Raw genomic sequence first — 23,639 nt, 5'->3', positions numbered from 1 at the left:
TCAAATTGGTTGTTTCCTTTTACAGTCGCACCAGCAGTGGATGAGAGGGTCAGTTTCTCCAATATCCTCATTGACACCTCATATGACTGGTCTTCTCCATTTTAGCCATTCTTACAGGGGGGTCGCGGGATCTCCTTTGTAGTTTTATTTTGTATTTTTTTAATGACTAATAATGCTGAGCCTCTTGTCATGTGTTTATTTGCCCTCTGTGTCTGTTCTGGGTTAACGGTCTGCTCAAACTTTCTGATCTAAAAATTGGAGAGTTTGTTTTCTTCTTATTGAGTTTTGAGAATTCTTTATATATCCTGGATACCAGTCCTATGTCAGATGACTATTTCCAATATATTCTCTCAATCTGTGGCTTAGTTTTTCACTTTCTTAACAATGTATTTTGAAAAGAAGAAGTTTTTAAAATTTGATGAAGCCTGATTTATCTTTTGTACAGATCGCACTTCCACCTTCGTAGCTAAGAAATCTTTGCCTTGCCCAAGATTTTTCTAAGGTTTTCTTTTATGTTTCCTTCTAGAAGTTGTATAGTTTTTTGTTAATATCTATAAGTTTTAACGTTAGGTTTCACATTTAAGCTACCATCCACTTTGAGTTAATTTTTGTACATGCTGATGTAACGTATAAATCCAAGTTCATCTTTGCTTGTGAATATCCAATTGTTCCAGCCCCGTTATCCTTTCTCCATGAATTGCCTTCGTATTTTTGTTGAAAGTCGGTTGTTCTTACATATGTGGTTCTATTTCTGGACTCCATTCTGTTCCACGAATTTATCCGTCTTTTGTTGTTGTTGTTGTTGTTTTTTAATAAGGAATGGATGTTGGATTTGTCAAATATGTTTTCTGCATCTGTTATAACCATATGGTTTTCCTGTTTTAGTTTGCTAATCTGATTAATTATATTGATTTATTTATTTCTATTCTTTAAATTTATTAAGGTGTGTCTTACGGCCCTGCATATGGTCTAACTTGGTGCATGTTCATGTGAACTTGAGAAGAATGTGTATTCTGCTGCTGTTGGTTGAAGTAGGCTGTAGACGTCCGTGACATCCAGCTGATGGTGTTGAGTTCAATTGTGTCCTCACCCATTTTCTGCCTACGAGGTCTGTCCATTTCTGATAGAGGGATGCTGATTTCCAACTCTGGTAGTGGATTCATCTGTTTCTCCTTGCCGTTCTCTCAGTTTTTGCCTCCCATAGTTTGGTGCTCTGTTGTTAGGCACATACACATTAAGGATTATTATGCCTTCTTGGAGAACCGACCTCTTTCTAATATAATGCCCCTTTATCCCTGATAACTTTGCTTCGAAGTCTGCTCTGCCTGAAATTAATTTAGCTTCTCATGAATTCTTTTCATTAGCGTTAGCATGGTTTATTTTTGTACACCCATTTACTTTAAATCTACACGTGTCTTCATATTTAAAATGGTTTTCATACAGACAGTATGTGTTTTTTGATGCATTCTGAGTCTTTTAATTGGTGCATTTAGACCACTGACTCTCACAATGATTCTTGATATAGCGGGATTGACATACGCCGCATTTGCTACTCTTTTCTATTTGTTGCCCTCGTTCTTTGTTTCTATGATTCCATCTTTTCTCCTTTCTTAGCATGTTAGTTATGCTTCTTTAAAAATTTTTTTTTTAGTGGTTGCCCTGGTGTTTGCAATATACACTTACACAGTCCACTTTCAAATAACACTACAGCACAGGTAGTGTGAGTACCTTATAATAACAAAATATTCTTAATTTCGCCTCTCATCGTTCACTCCACTTACACATAAGCATGTGTGTGTGTGTGTGTGTGTGCATAAGATGCATGCGTAATCGAATATGTTATTGCTATTATCATTTTGAACAAACTGTAGACCACTAAGAATAAGAAAATCTGTTTTTATTTTATTTTCACTTAATCTTTTTTTGATGCTCTTCCTTACTTAATGTCCATCATAGGTTCCCCACCCATACTCTCTTCCTTCTCTTGAAGGAACTTCTTTTAATACTTTCTGTAAGGCAGGTCTGCTGACAACAAATTTCCTCAATTTTTGGTTGTCTGAGAAGTCTTTTTTCATCTTTTACTTTTGAAATATAAAATTTAAGAGGATCCAGAATTCCAGGTTGGTGTTTTTCCCTCTCAACAGTTTAAATATTTCATTTCACTTCCTTCTTGTCTGTAGGGCTTCTAAGAGAAATCAGATGTGATGTTATCTTTGTTCCACTATAGATAACGTTTTTTCCTTCCTGCCCACCCCCATTTTTGGGGCATTTTTTTCTTTATCTTTGACTTTCTGTGATTTGAAAATGATATGCTTAGGCATAGTTTTTTGACATTTATCCTGTTGTGTTCTCTGAGCTTTCTGGATCTGGGGGTTGGTGTCCGACACTAATTTGGGTAAATTCTCAGTCATTATTTTTTTCAAGTATTTCTTCTATTGCCTTCTTTCTTCTCCATCTAGTATTGCCATCATGTGTATATGATACGTTTTGTAGTCACTCCACACTCCTTGGATATTCTACTCTGTTTCTTTCGGTCTTTGTTCTCTTTACTTTTCGGTTTGGGAGATTCCTGTTGACTTAGCCTCAAGCTCAAAGAGTCTTTCCTCTGCAGTGGCTGGGTTAGTAAGCCCATCAAAGGCATTCTTCATTTATGGTGTCATCTCTAGTGTTTCTTTCTGGTTCTTTCTTAGGATTTCCACCTCTCTGCTTATAACACTCATCTACTCCTACATGATGCCTACTTTATCCATTAGAACCCTTAGCATATTGATCATAGTTGTTTTAAATTCCCAGTCTGATAATTCCAACATCCCTTTCCATGACTGCTTCTAACGCTTGCTCAGTCTCCTCGAACTGTGTTTTTTGCCTTTCGGGGTGTCTTACAAATTTTTCTTGATATCCAGATGTGATGTACTGAATGAAAGGAAGTGCTGTAAATAGGCCTTTAGTAATACAGTGGTGAGGTGTGGAGGGAAGAAAAGCATTCTCTAGTCCTATGTTTTGGTCTCAGTCTTTTCGTGAGCCTCTATGCCTTTGGACTATGAACTTCACAAGTATTAAGGTTTTTTTCCCTCTACCTGAGGTGGGAAAAGATAGCTAGCAAGGGCTGGAGTTGGGTATTTCCTTTCTGTCATGTGGCTAACTTTTAAAATTTGAGAAAGTTTCTCTTTTCCCATGTGGACATTGTCCCCTCTGAGTACTGCCTTACTAGTGTTGTATAAGCTCTGACTGTGTGTTTTCTTTACTTTTTCTTTTTTTAACTTCTGTAATGCAAGTGCCTGACCTAAGCTTTGATTGTGCAGGTAGCCACTTCCAAGGTGGCTACCTCAAATAAATACATTGCCAGGCCCATGACTAGATAAAGGCCAGACCACCTCCCCTGACTGAAGCCCCTCTATTACGTAAATCTTGGTTGATTTCAGCAACTGATCATTTGGGTCACTTGATTTTTATTTTCTCATGCTTTAAATTCCCACTCTTATGTTTTAAATTTACCAATGAAGAGTGAGCCAATGAGAGGCACCTGAGTGGCTCAGTTGGTTAAGTATCCACCTTAGGCTCAGGTCATGATCTCAGGGTCCTGGGATTGAGACCCACGTGGGCTCCCTGCTCAGCAGGCAGTCTGCTTCTCCCTCTCTCTCTCCCTTTGCATGTCCCTCCTGCTTGTGTTCTTTCTCTCTCAAATAAATAAGATAAATAAATAAAAATAATAATTTTTAAAAATCTTGAAAAAAATAAGGGAGCCCATAAGAGCCTAGGCCCCAATTCTTAACCACCCCCAAATAGCAGAACCCCAGCCTCAAGATGTTCTCTGTCTTTCTCCTCACAACTTTGCTATGTGGTCCTAAATATGCTATGTAATTTTCAAGTTCTGTAAGTAATAAACTCCCCCACCACGGCAAGCCTGGTGGTTATTGCTAATGGGCATCTTACAATCATAATAAGATCCAAGAGGGCTGGTCCAGCCACAATACTAGCTGTTGATAGGCTGAGTCCAACACACAACAACTGGCATCCTATCAATTTTGATGTCTTGTGTTCTTATTTACATTCAACTGAGACTATATTCTAATTTCCCTTTTACTCTCTTGTTTGATCCATGGGTTATTTAGGAGTGAATTATTTAGCTCCAAATATTTGAGACTTCCCAGATTTTCTGTTATTGTTTTCTAATTGAGTTTCACTGTGGTCAGAGAACATGCTTTGTATATTCCAAAATCTTCTAAATCTGAGACTTGCTTTATGGTCTAGAATATGGTCCATGTGAGTTCCAGATGCAACTGAAGGAACGTGCCTGCTGCTGTCATACGGTAAAATGTTTTTAAGTGTCAATTAGGTCAAGCTGAGGATAGCGTTGCTCTAACCTTCAATATGCTTACTGATTTTTCTACTTGTTCTATTAATGATCAAGACAGGGGTATTGAAATCTCCCACTGTAACTGTGGTTTTGTCTATTTCTCATGGTAGTTTTCTCAGTCTTTGCTTCATGCATTTTAAAGCTATATTACTAGGTGCATAAACATTAGGGTTATTAAGCCCTCTGGATGAACTGCTTATGAAATTATTTTTTTCCTCACTGGTAATATTCTTTGTTCTGAAACCTACTTGTTTGATGTTAATATAGCCATGTCAGTTGTCTTTTGATTAATGTTAGCACAGTTTATCTTTTCTCATCCTTTTACTTTTAAGGAATTTGTGTTTTGATATTTGAAGGGCAGAGCTGAGATTTACGTTTGTATGCAGTATGACTATCTCTGCCTTTTAAGTGGAGTATGCAGACCATTTATATTTAAGAAGATTATTTATCAAATATAATAAAAATTTAATATAATAATTTATATTATATAATTACATATAATATAAATACATTTATATTTAAAATATAAGTATTAAAAATAAATAAACTTAACAATTAAAAATAAAATAGAAAATAATAGAAATATAATCTATATTATATAATTATACATAATTATAATAGTATATTTAATAATATACTATTAATAAATAATTAACTTATTAAATAATAAACTTATTAAATAAGATTATTTATTAAATAAATATATCACTTGCTAATTTCTACTTTTCTATTTCTCCCATCTGTTCTTCTCTTTTTCTTCTTTGTATGTCTTCTTTGGGATTAATTATAATTTATCATAATTCCCTTTGATCCATTTTGATGGATTATTAGGTATAATTCTCTTTTAGTATTTCAGTAGTTGCTTTAAGGCTCATAATATACATCCTTGACCTATCACAATCTACTTTTTAAAAAAGGTTTTTACTTATTTCAGAGAGAGAGAGAGACAGAGAGACTGAGAGTGTGTGAGCAGGAGGAAAGTAAGAGGGTGAGGAGAAGTAGATTCCCCACTTTATGTGCAGCCTGAGGCTGGGCTGATCCCATGATCCTGAGACCATGACTTGAGCAGAAACAGGAGTCAGATGCCTAAGCAACTGAAACATCCAGGTGCCCTATCACAGTGTACTTTGAAGTGAAATTATAACACTTGGTGTATAGTATAAGCACTTTATAATAGTATACCTCCATTTTTCCCTCAACTTATTTTACTTTTCTACTATAGTTATCATACATTTTACTTTTACATATGTTATAAACCCAACATTGCATTGTTGTTACTTTTGTTTACATCATTGATTATCTTTTAAAGAGATTTAAATAATGAAGAAATAATGTAACTAACTAGAGAATTATGTATTTATCCTCGCAGTTAACATTTTTGGCAGTTAATTCCTTCTTATAGATCCATATTTCTCTCTGGTATCATTTTAATTTGGCCTGAAAGACTTTCATTTATTTAACATTGCCTGAAGCATGGGTCCCCTGGTGGTGAATTCCTTCAGTTTTTGTATATTTTGAAAAGTCTTTATTTCTCTTCATTTTTGAAAGCTATTTTTGCTAGGTATAGTTAGAATTGTAGGTTACTTTAGAGGTATTCTTTAAAGATGTGATCTACTTTAAAGATGTTGCTTCACTGTCTTCTGACTTGCATTGTTTCCAACAAGAAGTTTGAAATCATTCTTGTCTTTGTTCTTTTGTACATGTCCCTTTTTCTTTGGCTACTTTCAAGACTTTCTCTATCATTGGTTTTGACCAGTTTGTTTAAAATATGCCTTGCCATAGTTGCTCTCGTGTTTTCCATGCATGTGATTCACTGAACTTCTTGGATCTGTGTATTTATAGTTTTCATCAGATTTGGACATTTTCCAGCCCTTATTTCTTCAGATGCTTTTTCACCCATTCTCTGTTGGGAACTCTATTTTCACAAATATAAGATCCCTGATGCTTTTTAAAATTTTTCTTTTCTTTTGGGTTTTTGAAGAGTTTCTATCACTATGTTGTCAAATTCACTAATCTTTTCTTCTGTAATGTCTAATCCCACTCAGTGAATCTGAAGATCTCAGAATTCTCTAAGCAGCTGGGTCTTCCCTGGTACTCTACATCTTCGCAACTCGAGTGGCTCCATTCTCTCTGGATTCTCAACAACTCTCCAACCTAGGGAAACTTCTTGGATTCTTCTTCTCTATGTCATGACCTAGAAACTAGCAATTACAGAGTTTTCCTCAATTGTTTCCCACGTTCCATGGATCACTGTCTTTTGTTGACTCATGTCCAAAGTTGTGAAAACTGTTGTTTCATATATTTGGCCCATTTTGGAGTATCAGGGGCTGTTTTAAGCAGGAGGGTATATTCAGTCCTTATTTATTTACCTCATTTTGGCCAGAAGTGGAATGCATCTTAAACAACCTGTCGGTTATAGCCAAGTGAATATTCTGTCACTTTTGGGAGTCTCAGTAAGACCTGATAAAGACAGGAGAGGGTAGCTCTACTGGCCACAGAATGCCCAAGGCTCATTTGGTACCCTTTGGGACCTTTCTTCCTTAAAACTCACATGGTGTTCACTTTAATGGGATTTCATCCAAATGAAATGTGTCCATGAAGAGAACTCATGCATACCCTCTCCCAGGACTTCCTGTTTTTTCTTTATTCTAGAGCCCTTCCTGTAGTACTAATGTTTAGGGTGTATGCCTCGCTGCTCCCTCTCAGGCCCCAGAGGACCCCCACTGATCTATCCACATCCCCAGAAGCTTTGATCGAGGCTGTGTGTGACCGTACACAATGCCAGTGGGAATCACTACTAAGAGCAATGTTCGTAAGGCCTCAGACAACCTCATGAGGATTACCTCCCAAAATCTGGGGTGGACTGCGCCATAATGAGGTCTGCTGAGTCCCTGAGGTTGAGTTTCAGAAGTGCCCATCTTGCTAATAATCTCCCATGACTCTGCCACACCTGAGTCATCAACCCATCCCTCAGTCTAGAGCTCCCCACTCTGGGATTGCTTTTTGGGGAGATCAGGTAAGAGGCAACTACAGATCCCGCTTTTGGGGGAGAACACAGACCAGCAGTCCTGACCCAAGTCTCTCCTCATCTCTGGTTATCCTGGTGGGTCTCTGATAACCAAGATGTAATGATCACTCTCAGAGTTTAATGTTAGTAGCAAGCTAGACAAGGAGCAGACAGCCAACTGGACCTCAGACAAGAGCTGCATTCGCCAGCTGATTCAGGAGTTGATGGAAGTAAAACACATTTTATTTCTAAGTAGACATTATCACATGTCCAACTTGTCCAACAAACGGACCTGACAAGTGTGGATGTGAGACGTCTATTTTTTTCCTCTTATATGAGAAATCTGATTTGTTTTTAGAAACATGCTTTTCTTTTCTTTCTTTTTTTTTTTTGTTTTGTTTTGTTTTGTTTTATAGGAATTTTTTTTCTTCATGTTTATTACCCAAGAGCCCAGGGCAGTCCCCTCCTATGGAGGGGAAGAAAACTGGCCTTTGAACTTAATCCCCTTTCTGCTCTGACCAGGCCAGGTGCACATGGCAATAGGGGTGACAAAGGAAGGAAAACAGACCTCAAGATTCTGTTTCCTGACTGCCACAGAGCACGCAAGCCCTGCCCTTCATCACCATAGCTTCATAAGGAGGTTCAGATGAGCAAAGAAGCAAGGTAAAGAGCAAAGGAGGAAACGTCCCACTGTGACATCTGTGCAGAGGGCTACGCGGGCAGCAAGACCACACGGGTCCCTGTCCAGGAGAGAGCCAGGGCAACCGTGGGCTGCTGCTCTCTCCCCAGCCTACTACCTCTCAGTCCTCCTGTCCCTTCTTTCCAGGCCAGAATGGTACCCTGATATGAGATGCTCTTCCTGGGACAGGAAAGTGGGCAGGATAAACAGAGAGAAGGCAATTCTAGTGCCAGAAAAGCAGAGCAGAAAGAGCAAGCTGGGTGTCTGCTAACGACTGCTTGGGTCGTGCTGGGGAGCACACATGGAGGGCACCCAGCCTCTGTCCATCAGGCCTGCTGGAGGGGGGACGGGGCGAGACAGAGAAGCCAGGATGCACAGAAGCATTTGGTTTGTGATTGTCTAAGATCAACAAAGCAGGGAGAGGAATCCTGTGAAAACTTAAGTTACATCAGGATACTCTTTCTTGACAAAGCCTCCCGTGGCTCCCTAGCTCACTGCCAGTGACCCAGTGTCCTCAGGGCAGTCTGTAAGAGCTGGCCTCCTGTTGCCCTCTGAGTTCTGCTCCTGCCCCTCTTCCCTCCCTCTGCTAGCACATTAGGTCACTCAACTTTCATATCTCGTTGTTGCCTGACTCTCCCAACAGAAGGTAAGCTCCCTGGAGGCAGAGTTTTGGGGCACTTTTGTGCGTGTCTGTCCGAGACCTGATTTATCTCTCCTGCCTAGACCCATGCCTGGCACGTGGCAGGTGTTCAGAAAATATTTGCCAAATGAGCAGACCCACTAAAACAGAGGGGTTTCGAACTCTGTCTAGGCACTGGGCTCTGCAGGCCGATGGCAGCACAGATAGATGCCTAAGTCTGAGACTTTTTTTTTTTTTTTTTTTTTTTTTTTTTTGGTGGTAAGAACACTTAACATGGGATCCATCCTCTTAAAGTAATTTTAATTGTCCTCCTGCCTTGTTAATGCTCGCATAATTCTACGTGCCTGCTGTCCTCTAGGTCTATAACTGGGGCACAAAAAAACACAAACTTGCTGATTTGACTGGACTGAAGCAGCCCCAGGAATGTCAAGAAACCCAGCCCAGTGACCAGATATCACAGAGAAAAGGAGGTGCGCTCTGTCATGTGGATCTCCTGAAGTTTTCAGTCCCTCAGCTGCCCTCCCCCCCTCCATGGAAGGGAGCTGGGCTCCTTCACAGTCCCCGCAGTGCTCTGGCTTGGTCCCCTGAGGGACGTGGGGGTGGACCACTGCCTTGGAGCCCTTTTACGCCAGGTGTGAAGAGTGAGCAGTGCGCAGTACCCAGCCTACCCGGAGCCAGAGACACCCCCTCCTCCTCCCGCCTCCGTGCACACGCGTGCACACACGCCGTCCCACGCAGCCGTGAGCCACATGGGGAGCGAGGGCTAGAAGTCTTTCACGACATGCATCAGTGGAGGTGGACGGCTCCTGCCCACCCGGCCGAGGTCGAGACAGTGGAGACAGGCAGTGCAACAGAATGAGCGGACTAGAGGTCCGGGTGAGGTCAGAGGCAGAAGAGGAAGACGACGGGATGTGATCAACAGACGAGCCCTGCGCCCAGGGGTGCTAGATGGCATGTTTCGGGAGGCACAGGACATGGGGGAGAGAAACGTGTGAGTGGCTCTGCGTGCACAGGCCCCACCTGGCCGCAGGAGGCCTTGTGCCCAAACCGCAGGGGGGCATGCAGGGGGCACGCCCCCCACCCCACCCTGGGGCACGCCCCCCACCCCACCCTGGGGCCACAGCGCCTGTGCAGCCAGCACGTGAGTGCATGGCCAGGGCTGCCTGTGAACTAGGAGCTTGGGGAAATCTGCGTGGTGCAGCTGGCCCGTGGGGGCACCAGGCACCAGAGAATTAAAATGGTTTCTCCAAGGTCTGTAAAGGACCCTTGGGAATCGACTCTCACTTGCGGGCTTTAGAGAAGAGGAGCTGGCGCAGCAGCTTGAGGAGTCAGGAGAAAGGAAGGAACTGGAACCCTAGCTTCCTGGCTCCTGCAGAAGAGCAGGGCCTCTGCTCTTTCTGTGCCCAGGGACTGGAGAGAAGACAAGTGAGGGGAAAGGAGTGGGGGGACCCCCCCTCAGCCCCTCTCCTTCATGCAACTGGCTACTTTCACTGTTGCTGTGAGGAAGGAGGTGAATGGGAGGCACCCCCCACACACCTAGTGGGAGTCCTGGGGGCAAAGGTTAGGGGCCTCTGGGCTTCCTCCCCTTGGGACTGGTCACATTGGGGGTCTGCGCCATGCTCGAAGCACATTAAAAAGAGGGAGAGGAAAGAGAAGGAGTGATAAAAAAGAGAGAAAGAGAGGAGAGACCAGACTGAAAAATAAAAGGAGCCCACTTAGCCTCACAGAAGGGCCACACCAGGACTCTGAAAATACCAGCCAGCTTATCCACATCAGATCTTGGGCCCAAATCTCCATGCCCTCTGCGTCTCTATCACTGACTGTTTTACAGATGAGAACACAAGCCCAGAGAGGGTCCATTCCTGGCACAGAACCACAGGGAGGGGTGGGGATCCCAGCCCCTGTTCCGACTCCAACTCTTCCCTGGGACCACACCACCAGCCTGTTGACTGTGGAGAACATCGGGGAGCCTCTCTGCCCAGTCTGTCTTGCTTGCCTCTGCGCTCGCCACCACCAGGGACGGAGTGCGTGGAGGTTGACCTCCCACCAAAGGGAGAGAGATGGTTTCATCAGGTGTCACAGGTGCCTGGAGAGGGGCACCCAACTCAGCCCGCCTCCTTCCAGAAGACACTCACCATTCATCTGGGAGGGTGACGACGAGTAGTCCCGGTCCCCGTGCCGCCGCTCAGGTTTCAGATTGCGGCCCTGCCTGCCCGAGCCTTCCAGCATGTTCACGATCTCGCTGCGGTCAATGTTGCGCAGGGCTGTGTACAGATTCTCCACTGTGGGGTGGGGAGAAGAGAAGGGGCGCTTGCCGAGGGGATTCTCATCATCATGGGTGGGGCGGGAATGTGGGGGGCGGATTCTAGAACTAGGCAGGTGGGAAGTGGGGGATGGGGGCGATTTATTGTCTCTTTTTTCAGCATCAAAACTACCTGCCCCTTTGGGGAATATTTTGTTACCCTTCCACAGATCTTTCCTAAACCCCTAATGGTAGCCAATTTTAAAGTACGGAGAGACTGTTTTTTGTCCTCCAAGAGAAAGTCCACAGGGAATGAGAGGGAGGAGAATTGGATACTGTCCTTTTGAAATCCTTGGTCCTTGCCAGTTAATTTGAGATGCAAATGCAGACAATTTCCTCTTACGGTTCCTGAGAATTGGGAATATACTTGAGGAAGAGCTGATGGAAAGAGTTGAGACAAATCTTCCCTCCAGGGAGGAAAAGATAGTCTCACATCAGGCGGGATTTGCTCCCCCATGCTCTGTCCTCAGAGGGCAGTCCTCATGTCCACAGGAAGTCCCACCCCCTGCACCTAGGGGTCATCTCGGTCCCTGCGTGACTGTCCTCTTACTCAGATGGGAAACAGGCTAAGGCCGAGACTCTCCTATCTTCTTGTGACAGGATTGCCTAGAGGACCCCATGGCCCTGAGACAAGTGTGTGAGAGAGACAGGGAGAAAGAGACCGAGTGTAAAAGGGATTGGCTCCAAAGGCCATGATCCCAACTGGAGTTTGGAGGAAGAACCACTGGGGTGTAGAGGCACGGGCTTTGGAAAGAGAAGGCGTCCTTAGCTTAATGGTACTGACTGTTCGCGTTTTTGCCTTCACGGATGACCCAGAGGTTCAACAAGGCTACACTCTGCTCCAACAAGGAGTTGGGGTTTTCCACACGGATCCTGTTGATGTCTTCCACACTGAACTGCAGCTCCCGAGCCAACTCTGCAAGCAAAGACCAGAAGCCAAGGGTGAGCTACGCCAGAGCCCGGCTCCGGCTCCCCAGCTGGGCATCGTGGAGTGGAGGCATCCGGTAGGGAGTGCCGGGAGCTAAAGGACAGCCTGGCCCTGCATTTGGTAGTCTTTCCCACGCAGAGGTGCCTAGTGAAACAGAGACACCTGCATCTTTTTATCTCCAGAAAGTGGGGCAGGAACAGGAGTACTCAAAAAATAAGGAGTGAACGACGAATGAATGAATGTCCTTTCTCTCTTTCATCACTTCACACATGAGATGACAACCCTGAGCCTCTCAGCAAGTCTAGCGCTCACGCCAGGTCACGGAACAAGCCAATGCCAGAGCCAGATGCGGGCTGAGCCTCCGGATACCCGCACCAGGGCCGTCTGTAGGACACCAGGATGCCACTTACTTTCCACCAGAAAGCAATTAGAATGGAAATGCATCTCTGCACTTAGGTTTCTTCAGGGAAAGGCATTATTTACATTTAAAATGAAAATACAAGTTCCTGTCTGAATGCAAGGCAGTAACACAGAATGTTAGTTTTTCCCTCCCAGTGTTTTTATTGTTATTTCTCACAGGTGCTTTGGAAGGGAGAACAGCCTCAGGGTCTAATTTCAAGGATGAGGAAGACCAGAGGGACAGGGATAGTAAGAATCAGAATGTACACCCACCACACACGCGTGCGCACACACACACGCACAAGCAGCAGCAACGGACATTCTTTTTTGGCTTAAGAACTGAATAGTCCCTGAACCTCTGTTGTAAATTTTTCCCACAGAGTCTTTCAGCAGGTTATTGCTAAGGTTTCTGGGTTTTTTTCTGAAGCCTTCTCTACAGGGAGCCTAATGAAGGAAGTCCATTCATATGAAAGCTAACAAAAAAGGGGGAGTGGACTAAGTCATAGGGCTGGTGACTTGAGTAAAACACATTTTGAGCTTTCACGGAATTTTTCCCACACACAGCCTCACTCCAAGTGAGATCTGCCCTTGCTGTGGATGGGACTTCTGGTCGACCTCAGGGACAGCCAGAGATTATTAGGTAACCTTGAGACTTCTTTTCTTTCTTTCTCTCTTTCCCTCCACAAAGCCAGGCTTTGAGGAAGGGCAACGTGAGTGTGGGGAGCAGTGGACAGGTGCTCAGGAGATGTAGTTTTTTTGTCTGTGTTTTTTATTTGTTGGATGGTTTTCCAGAGTTCTCTCACTAACTAGCTATAAAACTAGAGCCATTTTATTTAGCGGGGTCTCAGTTTTCCCATCTGTAAAATGAGGTGAACCAGAGTCTAAGGTCTCTTGTAACTTCAAAAGTTAATTCCTGGGGGGCCTGGGTGGCTCAGTGGGTTAAGCCGCTGCCTTCGGCTCAGATCATGATCTCAGGGGTCCTGGGATCGAGTCCCGCATCGGGCTCTCTGCTCTCAGCAGGGAGCCTGCTTCCTCCTCTCTCTCTCTACCTGCCTCTCTGCCTACTTGTGATCTCTCTGTGTCAAATAAATAAATAAAATCTTAAAAAAAAAAAAAAGTTAATTCCTTCTGGGGTGCCCGGGTGGTGCAGTTGGTGGAATATCTAACTCTCGGTTTTGGCTCAGGTCATGATGCCGGGGTCATAGGATCAAGCCCCGAGCTGGGCTCAGTGCTCAGTGTGGAGTCTGCTTCAGAGTCGCCCTCTCTCTCTCTCAAATAAATAAAATCTTAAAGAAAAAAAAAAACAAACAACTTAATTCTTTCTTATAAAGAAAAACCCGGCAGAAATGGAGGAGGGAGGGAGCTCACGTTGCACTGGCACGCAAAGGCATTGCTGGGTCAACAGACTTATCTGAGACAATCACACATCAGATGCACCAAGGATGGTGAGAAGAGGTTGTTCGTGAGGGGACAGGAGCTGCAGGGCCGTGTGTAGACTGGCAAAGTGCCCTTCTGCCCCCAGTTCCCCGACTCACCCGCCCAGCTGAGGCCGAGGTGTTCTGATATAATAGCCATCTTCATATTTGCTCGGTCTGTCCCACTGAGGGAACCTGGGGAGAAGAAACGTTGGGTTGCGGTCAGTAGTCTTGACAGGACACAGCATCAGCAGGTGTGAGTAACTGACCTCAGATGGAGGTTCAGTTCACAGGCAGACCTCAGTGTCCTCACGGCTAAGCCTGTGAAGGGTAGGTGCCACCTGGGGCCAAAGGCTCCCAATGCTCTGCTCATAATAGGCCAAGCAAAGTGCATCAACGCGGAGCTCTTATAGGAGCGAGGGGGAGGGATGTCACCTACAACCTTCTGGAAAGGCAGGGAGCATGCCCTGTAAAGAGGTTTATACCCAGGGAAGGTTCGCTGAGGATGCTGTATCTCAGGGCCAGCGGCGTCAGAGTCCTTCTCCTCTCATCGGCACTGCTCACCTGCAGAGGAAAGGACACGGTGGGTCTGGGGCTTCCCCATCTTGGAGTGCCTTCAAGCCCGTGGGCTGTGGGGAGGGACAGGACACCCGTCGTGGCAAACAGTAAGTGACTCTGTTTCTCTGGAGCAGAGAACAGGCGTGTGCACAGAGGTGGGGGTGAGAGGGAGTGAGACATTCGCATCCTTTATTAACAGGAACAAGAACATTGAGGGCGATCTCGTGTGGCCCTGACCAGGTGGTCAGGCCCTGTCTGACACTTGTGACAGCCTCTGGGTAGGTACTAGTGCGACTCCCATCGCACCGATGAGGGTACTGAGGCACAGACGGGTGAAGTAACTTGCCCAAGGTCGCTCATAAGCGGCGGAGCTGGGGTTTGAACTGAAAAACCAAGTCTGTCTTTCCAGGTTCCTTTATACTCAAAAGACCTGTTTTCAGTACTTGGCCCGAGGCCTAGCAGCCCAGCCCTGAGGAGAAGTACCCAGAGGCTTGCTCAGTGCTGCAAGAAACCCTCCTTTGAAAGAGAGGTTGGTTCACACTCTCCCTGGACAGTAAAGAGAAACTGAGCCACAACACACGGACAAAGCCCCGCTTTTTCCCGAGTAGGGCGTGGAAGGCCACCAGTTGCCAGCGGCAGCAGAAGAACAAGAACATGGAGATGCTCGAGCCTTCCAAAGTCCCCAGGTTAGTGGTTGGTGACTCTGAGGCTTTTACAGGGATGGATAAGTCAACATACTTGGTCAGGACGCCTTTGCTGAGCTCAAAAATCTGGTTGTTTGCAGCGGCTCAGACACAAGGGCTCCCCTCTCTGAGGGCCTGACACCCTGGGGAGGATAAGCAAGTACATGAACAAGGGGCTTGGAAAAAAACCTGCGAACATCCAGTAACCTTGAGCCATTTGACACCTGGTTCTATGTCTCAGAGGCCTCGGACAAGGCATGCCACGGTGGATGCCTGTGGCGCTCCTTCTAACCTTCGAGAAAGAACATCCTTGAGGGCCCAAGGCCCACAGTGAGAACACTCATCCCGAGGGCTGACGCTGGCATCATTCCTAGCTTGCGGGAAGGGCTTTGCGGGGAGGGTGGCACTCTGCCAAGCCACAGTCAAGGGTCCAGGGGACAGCCAAAGGCCTTCCTGGACCTCAGGGAATTCGAAGGCAACTTTTCAACAGGAAGAAGTCCTTTGGAAGCACCTGACCTTGAGTCTGTGCGGGGACCCCCTCCCTCCGGCAAGGGCCCTCCCCGGGGGCAGCTCACCTTCGTGCAGGGGGGCATGGTGATGTTCAAGTGGCAGAGAATGTGCTGGGCGTCCTCATACTTCATGGCCTTGCGCAGAAACGACAAGGACCCTGCTGGCTCTCGGCTGCTGTCCCTCACCTAAATTCAAGCACACAAAGGCAAGACTCAGGCGTCCTATTCCAAAGACTTTGAGATTTCTGCCTCCCAGATTGAGACCCGGAGGATTCATTGGCACCTTCACCGGTATGGCCAAGCGGTTCTCCCGAAACGACTGGAACTGGAAACTCCGCTGCTGGGCAGCCTTTCTGACGGGTACCAGGTTCCCAAAGAGCTCTGCGAAAAGAGGCATTCCTTCCAGAACCTGCAGGAGGAGAAAAGCAGATACAGCTGGTCAGGGAGACTCGCCTGCCAGTCCTCTCCTGCCACCAGCTCCGGTCTTTCCTTCGCCAGCTCATGCCCCGTCTACTGCACCAGACACGGGGGCTATGCTCCAAGAAACCCCACCATTTCTTTCAAAAAAGGCTTTGTTTCCGAGGTTGTTATGGGCGAGGCATGCTTTCTCGCTTCAAAGGATTTTATAATAGGCAAGCATCTTTGTATATCCGTGGGTGGTAGGTCAAGATCGCCATCTGAGAACTCTAGAACTCCACTAAAGGATTATCACAGGGCTTCCCCAGGGGAGCTGGATCTTTTGACACCTGTTCAGAAAAATTTGGTTTATGAAAAGTGCTAAAAGGACCACATTACAGAAATCCCTACTGTGCCTATAATGCTTTCAACTGAGATGTTATCATTAGACCCATTTGACAGTTGAGGAAACTGAGGCCCAAAGAGAAGAAATGCTTTGTCCAGTTAGTTCCTGAATCAGAACTAGAGGTATGGCTCCAGAGGGCCAGCCCCATGCCCTTGGCCCTTGCGGAAGGTCCAGAACAAACTCTGAGGCCAGACGTTTGGAACGGTTCTGGCTCCTTGCCCATCTTGACACGACAAATCCAGGAGCCAGGAATAGGCTCCAATCCAGTCCTCGTTCCTTTCTTCTCATGTCATTCGTCCAGCCGTCCTCCCCGCCTCATCGGGGCACTACCAGAACCCTGACATAGCGGTTGAGCTCGTGCACTCTGAGCTCAGACTGCTGCGACAAATCCTTCCTCTGCCTTTTCCTTAGTCGTGTGACCTTGGAGGGTGACTTCACCTCTCCAGCCCGGGTTCCCCAGTCTGCGGGCAGGGGTAGTGTAAGAGCACGCCCGGTGGTGAGAACGGGCACAGCCAGGCACGGTACCTCTATGTCCCTGCTCCGAGCGACCTCGACGAAGTTCTCGTGCTGCTCCAGGGTCTTGTCCACTTTATCGTCTGTCATGCAGTAGCAGCGCAGACGCCCCTCACGGGGGTCATTCATCTTGGCGAAAATGACGAACTTGGCCATGTAGGGCACCGCGGTGAGCTCCTTGTACAGCAGAGTGGCGAAGTTCACAGCTTCGGCAGTCCGAGGACAGTCGGACAGCCAGAACCTAGACAGAGGAGGCTGATCGGAAGTGTGTCCGATGGAGAGTGTCAGCTCTGTGCCGACCGAAGGCACCTTTGCACCCTAGTGATGGCTGCTCTGACACGCCCGCTGGTCACTGTGCGGCCTCTGTGTGCAAAGGGGCAGCTGAGGGCCCCGTCTCAGTTTCAAGCCCGGGACGGGAGGGTTGAAGCATGAGGATGGGGCGTGAGGAGGGTCAGCGCTGATCCCCTTGGTAGAGGGTCTGGGGTCTCTGGGCTAGGGGGGCCGCGCCCTACCTGGCAGAGACGTTGGTGGTGAAGGCAGCACACTCGTTGGCATACACAAGCTTGGTGGTCCCCGTTATGTCTTCCCACTGGGCTTGGTCTGTTCCTCCTGTAACGGGAGCAAAGACGGGCTGGCGGACGGCGTTCAGATGGCAGACACGGAGCTTGGCGAGATGCTAAGGGCAGAGTGTGGAAGGGCAGAGCCGGGCCCCTCGGTGGGGGCCTGAGCACAGCTTTGCTCACACACTCTCCCGCTCCTCCTGGCCACTTCTCCTCTAGGGGTCAGAGGGCCAGTCCACGGAGGGGGCTCTTCTCACATGGATCCCCTTCCCTCCTTCCCTTCCAAGAGCACGTCCTTAGGGAAGCCATAGCAAAGCTGACGGCCAGCTTCACCCTCTCCCGTCTCCCTTGAGTGTGGCCACAGGGAGCTGTGGCTGCCCAGAAGGTGGAACAGAGGCAAAAGGGACGCCTCTCACCAGTGACACTGCAGAGCAGGCGCAGGCTGGTGGTATCCCCCTCCCCGCTGTCCCTCGGGTTGTCCGTCCAGGAAGGAGGGAGTGGGATCCGAAGCCCAATGGGACGGTAGAACTTCCGGCGTCGAGGCTCCACAGTGACAATGGGGCTGAACGTGGCCTGGTTGCCCAGGAGTTTGGTGACCAGCTCATCCGGCACAGGCTGGGCCTGCGAGGCATCAAAGGTGGACCCTCAGCCTCGAGGAGCAGAGGGCCTTACTCGCGAGGGCCAGCACACCCCCAAAAGGACAGCAGGCTGTTTACGTAGAGGGCCAAGTTTCCTGGGGGGCTGGGGGGGCCCTCCACTGTCAGACCCTGCAGATCGGTTTTGCTGAGCACAAGCTGACTCTGGGCTGAGGTCACTGCTCGGCTGTCTTTCTAGAGCCCTTTCTCCCCCTTTCCCTCCTGCATCTCATTCGAGGGATGATTTGGTCTTTGCCCCGAATTAGGTAGCTCTCCAGGAAGACTTGTGGCTGCATGCCCTATGGTGGGGGGAGGGGTGTTCTGCAACTTAACAGGCAGCACCTGCCTTTTCCTCTCTTTGGAGGTTGAAGGTCATACCTCTAACTGGAATTTTAAGGCATTAGACAAGAGTGGGGGGATGCGCTGGGGAAGAGGGCTGTCCTCCTGGGGGCCTTGAATTCCTCCCATCCTCCAGGAACTCTGTCTGAGCCGGTGGGGGGCAAGAAAGAGAGCCGTGTCACCTGCAGAGCCAGCTTCACTCTCTTGGTGACAGCATTTTCAGGGAACGTGGCCTGCACCAGCGGGACCAGCTTGCTCTTCAGGAAGCCCCCCTCGGGGCCAATGGTGTCATAGTCCTGGCACAGCCGCGACATGATCACGAAGTACAAAGGGAAGTCGGTGGTGATGATGCGACAGACCCTCTTCTTCTCCAGCTCCTCCAGACTGCCCAGCTCTGGAATCACACGGCACAGCGCCGCCCGCCCCCGTCACACCGGCTGCAGGCTCAGCCCCTGGGTCCCCAGGACGTCCTCGTCCCTGGCTCCTAAGGCACGGCCCCTCCGCGGGCATGGGGGATCTGGGCGCCCACTTAGATGCCCCAGGGACCCGGAACTGGACCTGCTGGGGCCAACTCCAGTTTCTCCCACTCCCCTGACCCCAGGCGGCCCCACCCTAACTTTGCAAGCACAAATCCCCCTTCTGAAGGAGGCTGCCCTGGGGCCGCTACCTTCGTCCATCCCGTTAAGGATCTGGTCCATATCCAGGTAGCTCTCTCCATAGCGGCTCCTGTGCTCCTTCCACACAGAGCCGTTTTCACTGCGCAGCACCACGAGCTCACGGTCCCCACGGCCATGGGAGGCGAAGTGCGGGATCTCGACGATCACGGGGCTGAGGGAACAGAGAAGAGTGGGGGCAAGGGACATGGAGGGGGGTGTGCATGCCGGCAGGCAGGCAGGCTAGGCACAGGGGAAAGGACAGGAGAAGGGGAACAGTGTGTCCCCACCTGCAGGGAGAAGAGATCCTGCAGCCAGAGCGAGGCCACCCCAGGGGCAGGTCCCGGCAGGGAAAGAGACCTGCCTTGGGTTCCTGAGATGCTCCAAGAGCCCCCCACTCGCTGCCGGGCCCCCGGGGAATGGCGAGCGTAGGATTCCATCCCATTTCACAGGGGGCCCTCCTGCCACGGCCACAGCGGAGGCTCACCTATTAACCTAGTTACCCAGACCTTGGACCTGATGCCAAGGACCCACTGGACATCCCTGTATGTCCCCAGATGGGGGACCAAAGCTCTCCTAGCCTCGGCTGCCTCCTCTGTTCACCAGTGCTGATGACATTTCCCTCAGAGGGAGGCTTCGATGATCCCACGGAAAAGGGAAAGTCCACACCAAAGCATTCTGCCGGCTGTGGCAGGAGCTCAGCGGCGGGGATGGCACTGGACAACGGTGGGCGGGCAGGCTCCCAGCGCAAGACAGATGACCGCTACCGTCCATGGAGCCTGACACGTAACCAGCTCAAGCAGAGCTCCGCACTTCGCTTCAGAAAAGGCAAGGAATAGGGCCCTGAAGCCCATTGATCCTGTCCTGGGGGGCAACGCTGTAGCGCTGTCTTCTAGAAATGCCACTTTAGAGCTTAAAGAATTAAACCCTTGGGGGCCCCCAAAGGAGCCCCATCTTCTCAGTCCTGTACAATTTGAGAGCAGTGAGCGGCATCTGTCTATACACTCCTTGGTGTGTCTGGAGAAGGGGAGGGGAGGCCAAGGCCTGGTGCGGGGCTTGCCTCTCCCTCTGCTCGGAGGCCAGGCTGGTTGTGGGTGGCTGCCGCGGAAGCGGCCGTGACCGACCAGCAGGGCGGGGACGGGCTGGGGACTCGTATGGCGTCCACGCATGTCCAGCGCGAGTGACCTCTCACCTTAAGAACTGGGCCCCCGTGGGTCCCAGCGCAATGATCCTGCTGGCCAGGCCCTCCTCCTCGGCCAGCGGGGGCGGCGTGCTCAGCTTCTGGGGCTTGACCAGGCGGCAGGTGATGCGCGTGGGGGCAGCGCACGTCCGGGGGGGGATCACCACCCGCAGGCCATTGTGCCGACTCCCCCGCATGGAGCCTCCTCGGGCGTCCACCATGAAGCTCACCAGGAACCTACGGCCCAGGCAGATCCGTGTCGGGCTTCTGCGCACGCTCTGCGGCGCGGAGAGGGAGGACCCAGAACCCTCGAGGCCCGGTCACAGGGCTCACTCACCCTGTGTGGACGGGGCTGGCCACGGGGCTGATGTTGTCTGAGGTCTCTGTGGCCGGGCTGCTGGGGATGAGTGAGTCTTCGTCATACTCCTTAGACGCCTGAAGAGGAGAGGAAGGACAGATGTCCCATCACTTCCTGGGCCACGGGGGCTGGCTAGCTCAGGGGTGGTGCTCTGGGCTGGGGGGGCTCAGGAGCTCTCCTTGCCAGGAAGCAAGTGACCGGATGGAGGAAGTAGTCCCACACACTCACCACTGAACCTTTAGGGACAAGGCTTTCCTGGAGTTGAAAAGGAAGCCCAGACTTCATCCTACCATCATGGCTTCTCCTTGGCTCCTTTTAGGTCATACGTGGCGGACCATTCCACTCTTCCCTCCAGCCACACCCCAGTGTGAAACCCGTTCTAGGGAGCTTGGTTTTCACACACCACTGGAGCCAGGCACCATCACCTACTAGCTACTTAGCTTGAGCAAGCTACTCGCCAGGAAGACATCTGAGGTACAGGAGGTGACCAGAGCAGACCCTTCCCTTGGGGACTTCCTGTGGCCTCATCTGTAAATGGGACAGTCCCTGCCCCTCATGACACTGCGGTGGCAGGGACTTGGGGCTGCCACGCCTGGGGACTTGCATATCACAAGCACTCACAAAAGCCAGCAGGGTCTGAGTCTGGCCCTGGTCCCTTCTGGGTTCATTCCAACCCTGCTCTTGCTCCCAGGGGGGCCTGATGCCCCTGCCCCTCTCCTTCGCTGGCCCTGTCCACCCACCCGCACGACTTGCCTCCTACACAAAGCTTTCCCATGACTCTAACCCAGAAGGCTTCATGCAGCACGATCGAGCACCGGGACAGGGATTCTTCCTGCACGCCCTGTGTCCGAGCCCACCCTTCCCCACTGGCCCATCTGCTCCTTGGCCAGCGGGGGTGGGCGTGGTCGCACGGTTCTCACATCAAGCCCGGAGCAGGGCACAGAGTAGGAATCCAGCTATACCCACTGGCTTGAGCTCCTGATTTAGCAAGGGGCTGAGGAGAGTGGGCCGGCCACAGAACAGCAGGGCACAGGTCAACTCGGGGACTTTCTCGTCGTTGTCTTTGGCAGCATCAGGGAATGGGTCAGAGCTGGGCCAGGGCCATAGCTGATCCCACCTCCCAAATCCCTCCCCGTGAGTGACGTCAGCATCACAGCTCTGTGACACACACTAGCATGGAATGGCTGACTGCACAGCTTCGTAGCTGCCTTGTCCCCACACGCCAGCTTTGTCTGGGGCTGTGGCTACTGCCGGGAGACACAGAGCCCTGGGGTGGCAGAGGCCAAGACCCGCCGTGGCTGGAAGACGGGCCATGCCCGGCTCAGTTACCCGGTCTTAGGGCAACCCACTCCAACGTCCAAACGCCACTCTGCTTTTTATTCTAGAAAACCCCCTTGCCGTGGCAGAGAAAAAACAAAAAAGGTGCCAAACAACCTATGATTAAATCAAGGGGAATTAAATTGTTTGAAACCACCCCGCTGTTTCCTGGGACAAATTCAGGTGGCATCGAGGGAAGCCACCAAGTCGGGGATTATGGCGACGAACAGTCCCCGGGGGGCACTCTCTGACGTCCCTTCCTGTCTGTATCAGCTCCCAATAATCCCTTGAGGCAGGGGAGGCAGAGACTGACCCCTTTCTAACAGATGTGAAGGAGAGGAGGCCTGCGACTGTGCCGGCAGTTCGGCCACGGCTGCCTCTCTAGCACTGTGACCTGCTGCCCCAGGTTACGCTGAGCCTGTGCATCAGGGGTGTGGGGGGTGGGGGCTGTGGCCCGGATAGCACGGGCTTCAGAGCCAGAATTTTTGGCGTCAATTCTCAGCCTCGCTCGTGACTGAACGAGCGTGTTTCACACACCCTTGGGCTCTCAGAGGCTCCTATCATTCATATCTGGGATAAGAACTCAGGCAGGACAGCGGTCAGCAAGCAGGCCGTGGAAGCAAGGATCTGAGGGATCTGAGAGCCCGGTAAGGGCCACGGGCCTCTGAATGCATAGTTCCCGTCATACTGCAGGTCGTCTCAAAACCATCACTGTCCCGGGTACCCGCTCTCTGCAGACGGGAAGGAAGAGAAAAGGTGCTTCTTACCTGTTCCGGCTCTTCCGCTCTGATCACCACAGTCTCAGGTGTGACACAAGGGATCTTAGGGATGGCTGGTGATTCTACCCTATACGCCCAGAACATTGGGAAGTCAGAAGGATGACCCTTCTACGTGGCCCTCACTTACTGGGAGGCCTCACAAAACCGCTCTGTACCCCCCAATAACCTCTCCCCCCACTGCCCTCTATGCCGCACCCCAAAGAGCCCACCACACAGGCCATACTACTCATCCGCTCGCAGGGACCGGCCTCTTCCCCTCGCCTCAGAGCCTCTCCCTGGGGCCCAGCTATCCTTCGAAGGCCAAGCGACATGGCTGCCTCCTGCCTGAAGCCCTCGCTCACACTTATCTCCTGTTCCCAGCCTCAGAGCCCTTGCAGGGAGGTCCCTCGCTCTGACTGGCTTGGACAGCTCATTCTCCAGGTGTGCGTGCGGTGATCCCACCAAATAAATGGGTCAATTGTTTATGTTGGACCAAGTCTCGTGTTTCGTCCTAGCTGGCGTGTGGTCAATACTCATGGTGTTGAGTTCTGAGATTCCTATTTTTACAGTAAATACTAATGGACTAACTATTCTGGGGGTTTCACTTCCCGCTGGCCCCCTGCCCTATTGAGTAGAAGCCATGGACTAGGCCAGCAAATATCTGTTTTTTCAGAAAATACCCAGGAAAGACTCCGTGTTTCTACAGAGGTGTTGCTTTTAGATTAATTCTCCAGGCCTCCCTGTGTGCCGAAGGACCCACATGGGAATAACTCCCAGCAACCCCAGCGGGGGAAGGGGGTGTGTTCCAGGAAGACACAAACCCTCGGTGGGCCTCCCTAGGGCAACATGGTGATAGAGGGACGTGGTCAGCGTGTGAGCTTAGCCTGGCCACCTCGGTGAATGTGAACTTTCCTCAGGGGACATTTCTGGTGGGAAACTGGAGGTGCAGGAGAAAAAGGGGCTGTGAGCAGGGGTCCGAGATGGGGAGGAAGAAAGCTGGGAGCAGGGTCCCGGAAGAGGAAGGGACACACGGCTGGACGGGTTTCC

At 49.8% G+C, this 23,639-nt stretch overlaps 1 protein-coding gene across 14 annotated transcripts in view; it reads right to left on the bottom strand.

Annotated features, from left to right (window-relative positions):
- ANK1 (ankyrin 1) overlaps nt 1-23,639 on the bottom strand; it is a 207,446-nt gene that overhangs the window by 18,936 nt on the left and 164,871 nt on the right. For all 14 annotated transcript variants that reach the window (XM_045070942.1, XM_045070943.1, XM_045070947.1 and 11 more), the window contains 14 exons: nt 22,602-22,680; nt 20,497-20,594; nt 20,172-20,396; nt 18,994-19,154; nt 18,509-18,720; nt 17,769-17,973; nt 17,305-17,401; nt 16,805-17,033; nt 15,761-15,886; nt 15,544-15,663; nt 14,213-14,291; nt 13,848-13,922; nt 11,770-11,901; nt 10,819-10,965 (listed from right to left, as the gene is read on the bottom strand). In XM_045070942.1, the coding sequence (XP_044926877.1) occupies nt 10,819-10,965; nt 11,770-11,901; nt 13,848-13,922; nt 14,213-14,291; nt 15,544-15,663; nt 15,761-15,886; nt 16,805-17,033; nt 17,305-17,401; nt 17,769-17,973; nt 18,509-18,720; nt 18,994-19,154; nt 20,172-20,396; nt 20,497-20,594; nt 22,602-22,680 (1,985 nt within the window). The remainder of the gene's footprint in view (nt 1-10,818; nt 10,966-11,769; nt 11,902-13,847; nt 13,923-14,212; nt 14,292-15,543; nt 15,664-15,760; nt 15,887-16,804; nt 17,034-17,304; nt 17,402-17,768; nt 17,974-18,508; nt 18,721-18,993; nt 19,155-20,171; nt 20,397-20,496; nt 20,595-22,601; nt 22,681-23,639) is intronic.

Source organism: Mustela putorius, unplaced genomic scaffold, assembly GCF_011764305.1.
Source record: "Mustela putorius furo isolate JIRA1106 unplaced genomic scaffold, ASM1176430v1.1 tig00003976_pilon_pilon_pilon, whole genome shotgun sequence".
In the NCBI taxonomy this organism is placed as follows: Eukaryota; Metazoa; Chordata; class Mammalia; order Carnivora; family Mustelidae; genus Mustela; species Mustela putorius.
The sequence above is the reverse complement of the archived record's forward strand: the minus strand, read 5'-3'. Positions and strand labels throughout refer to the sequence as shown.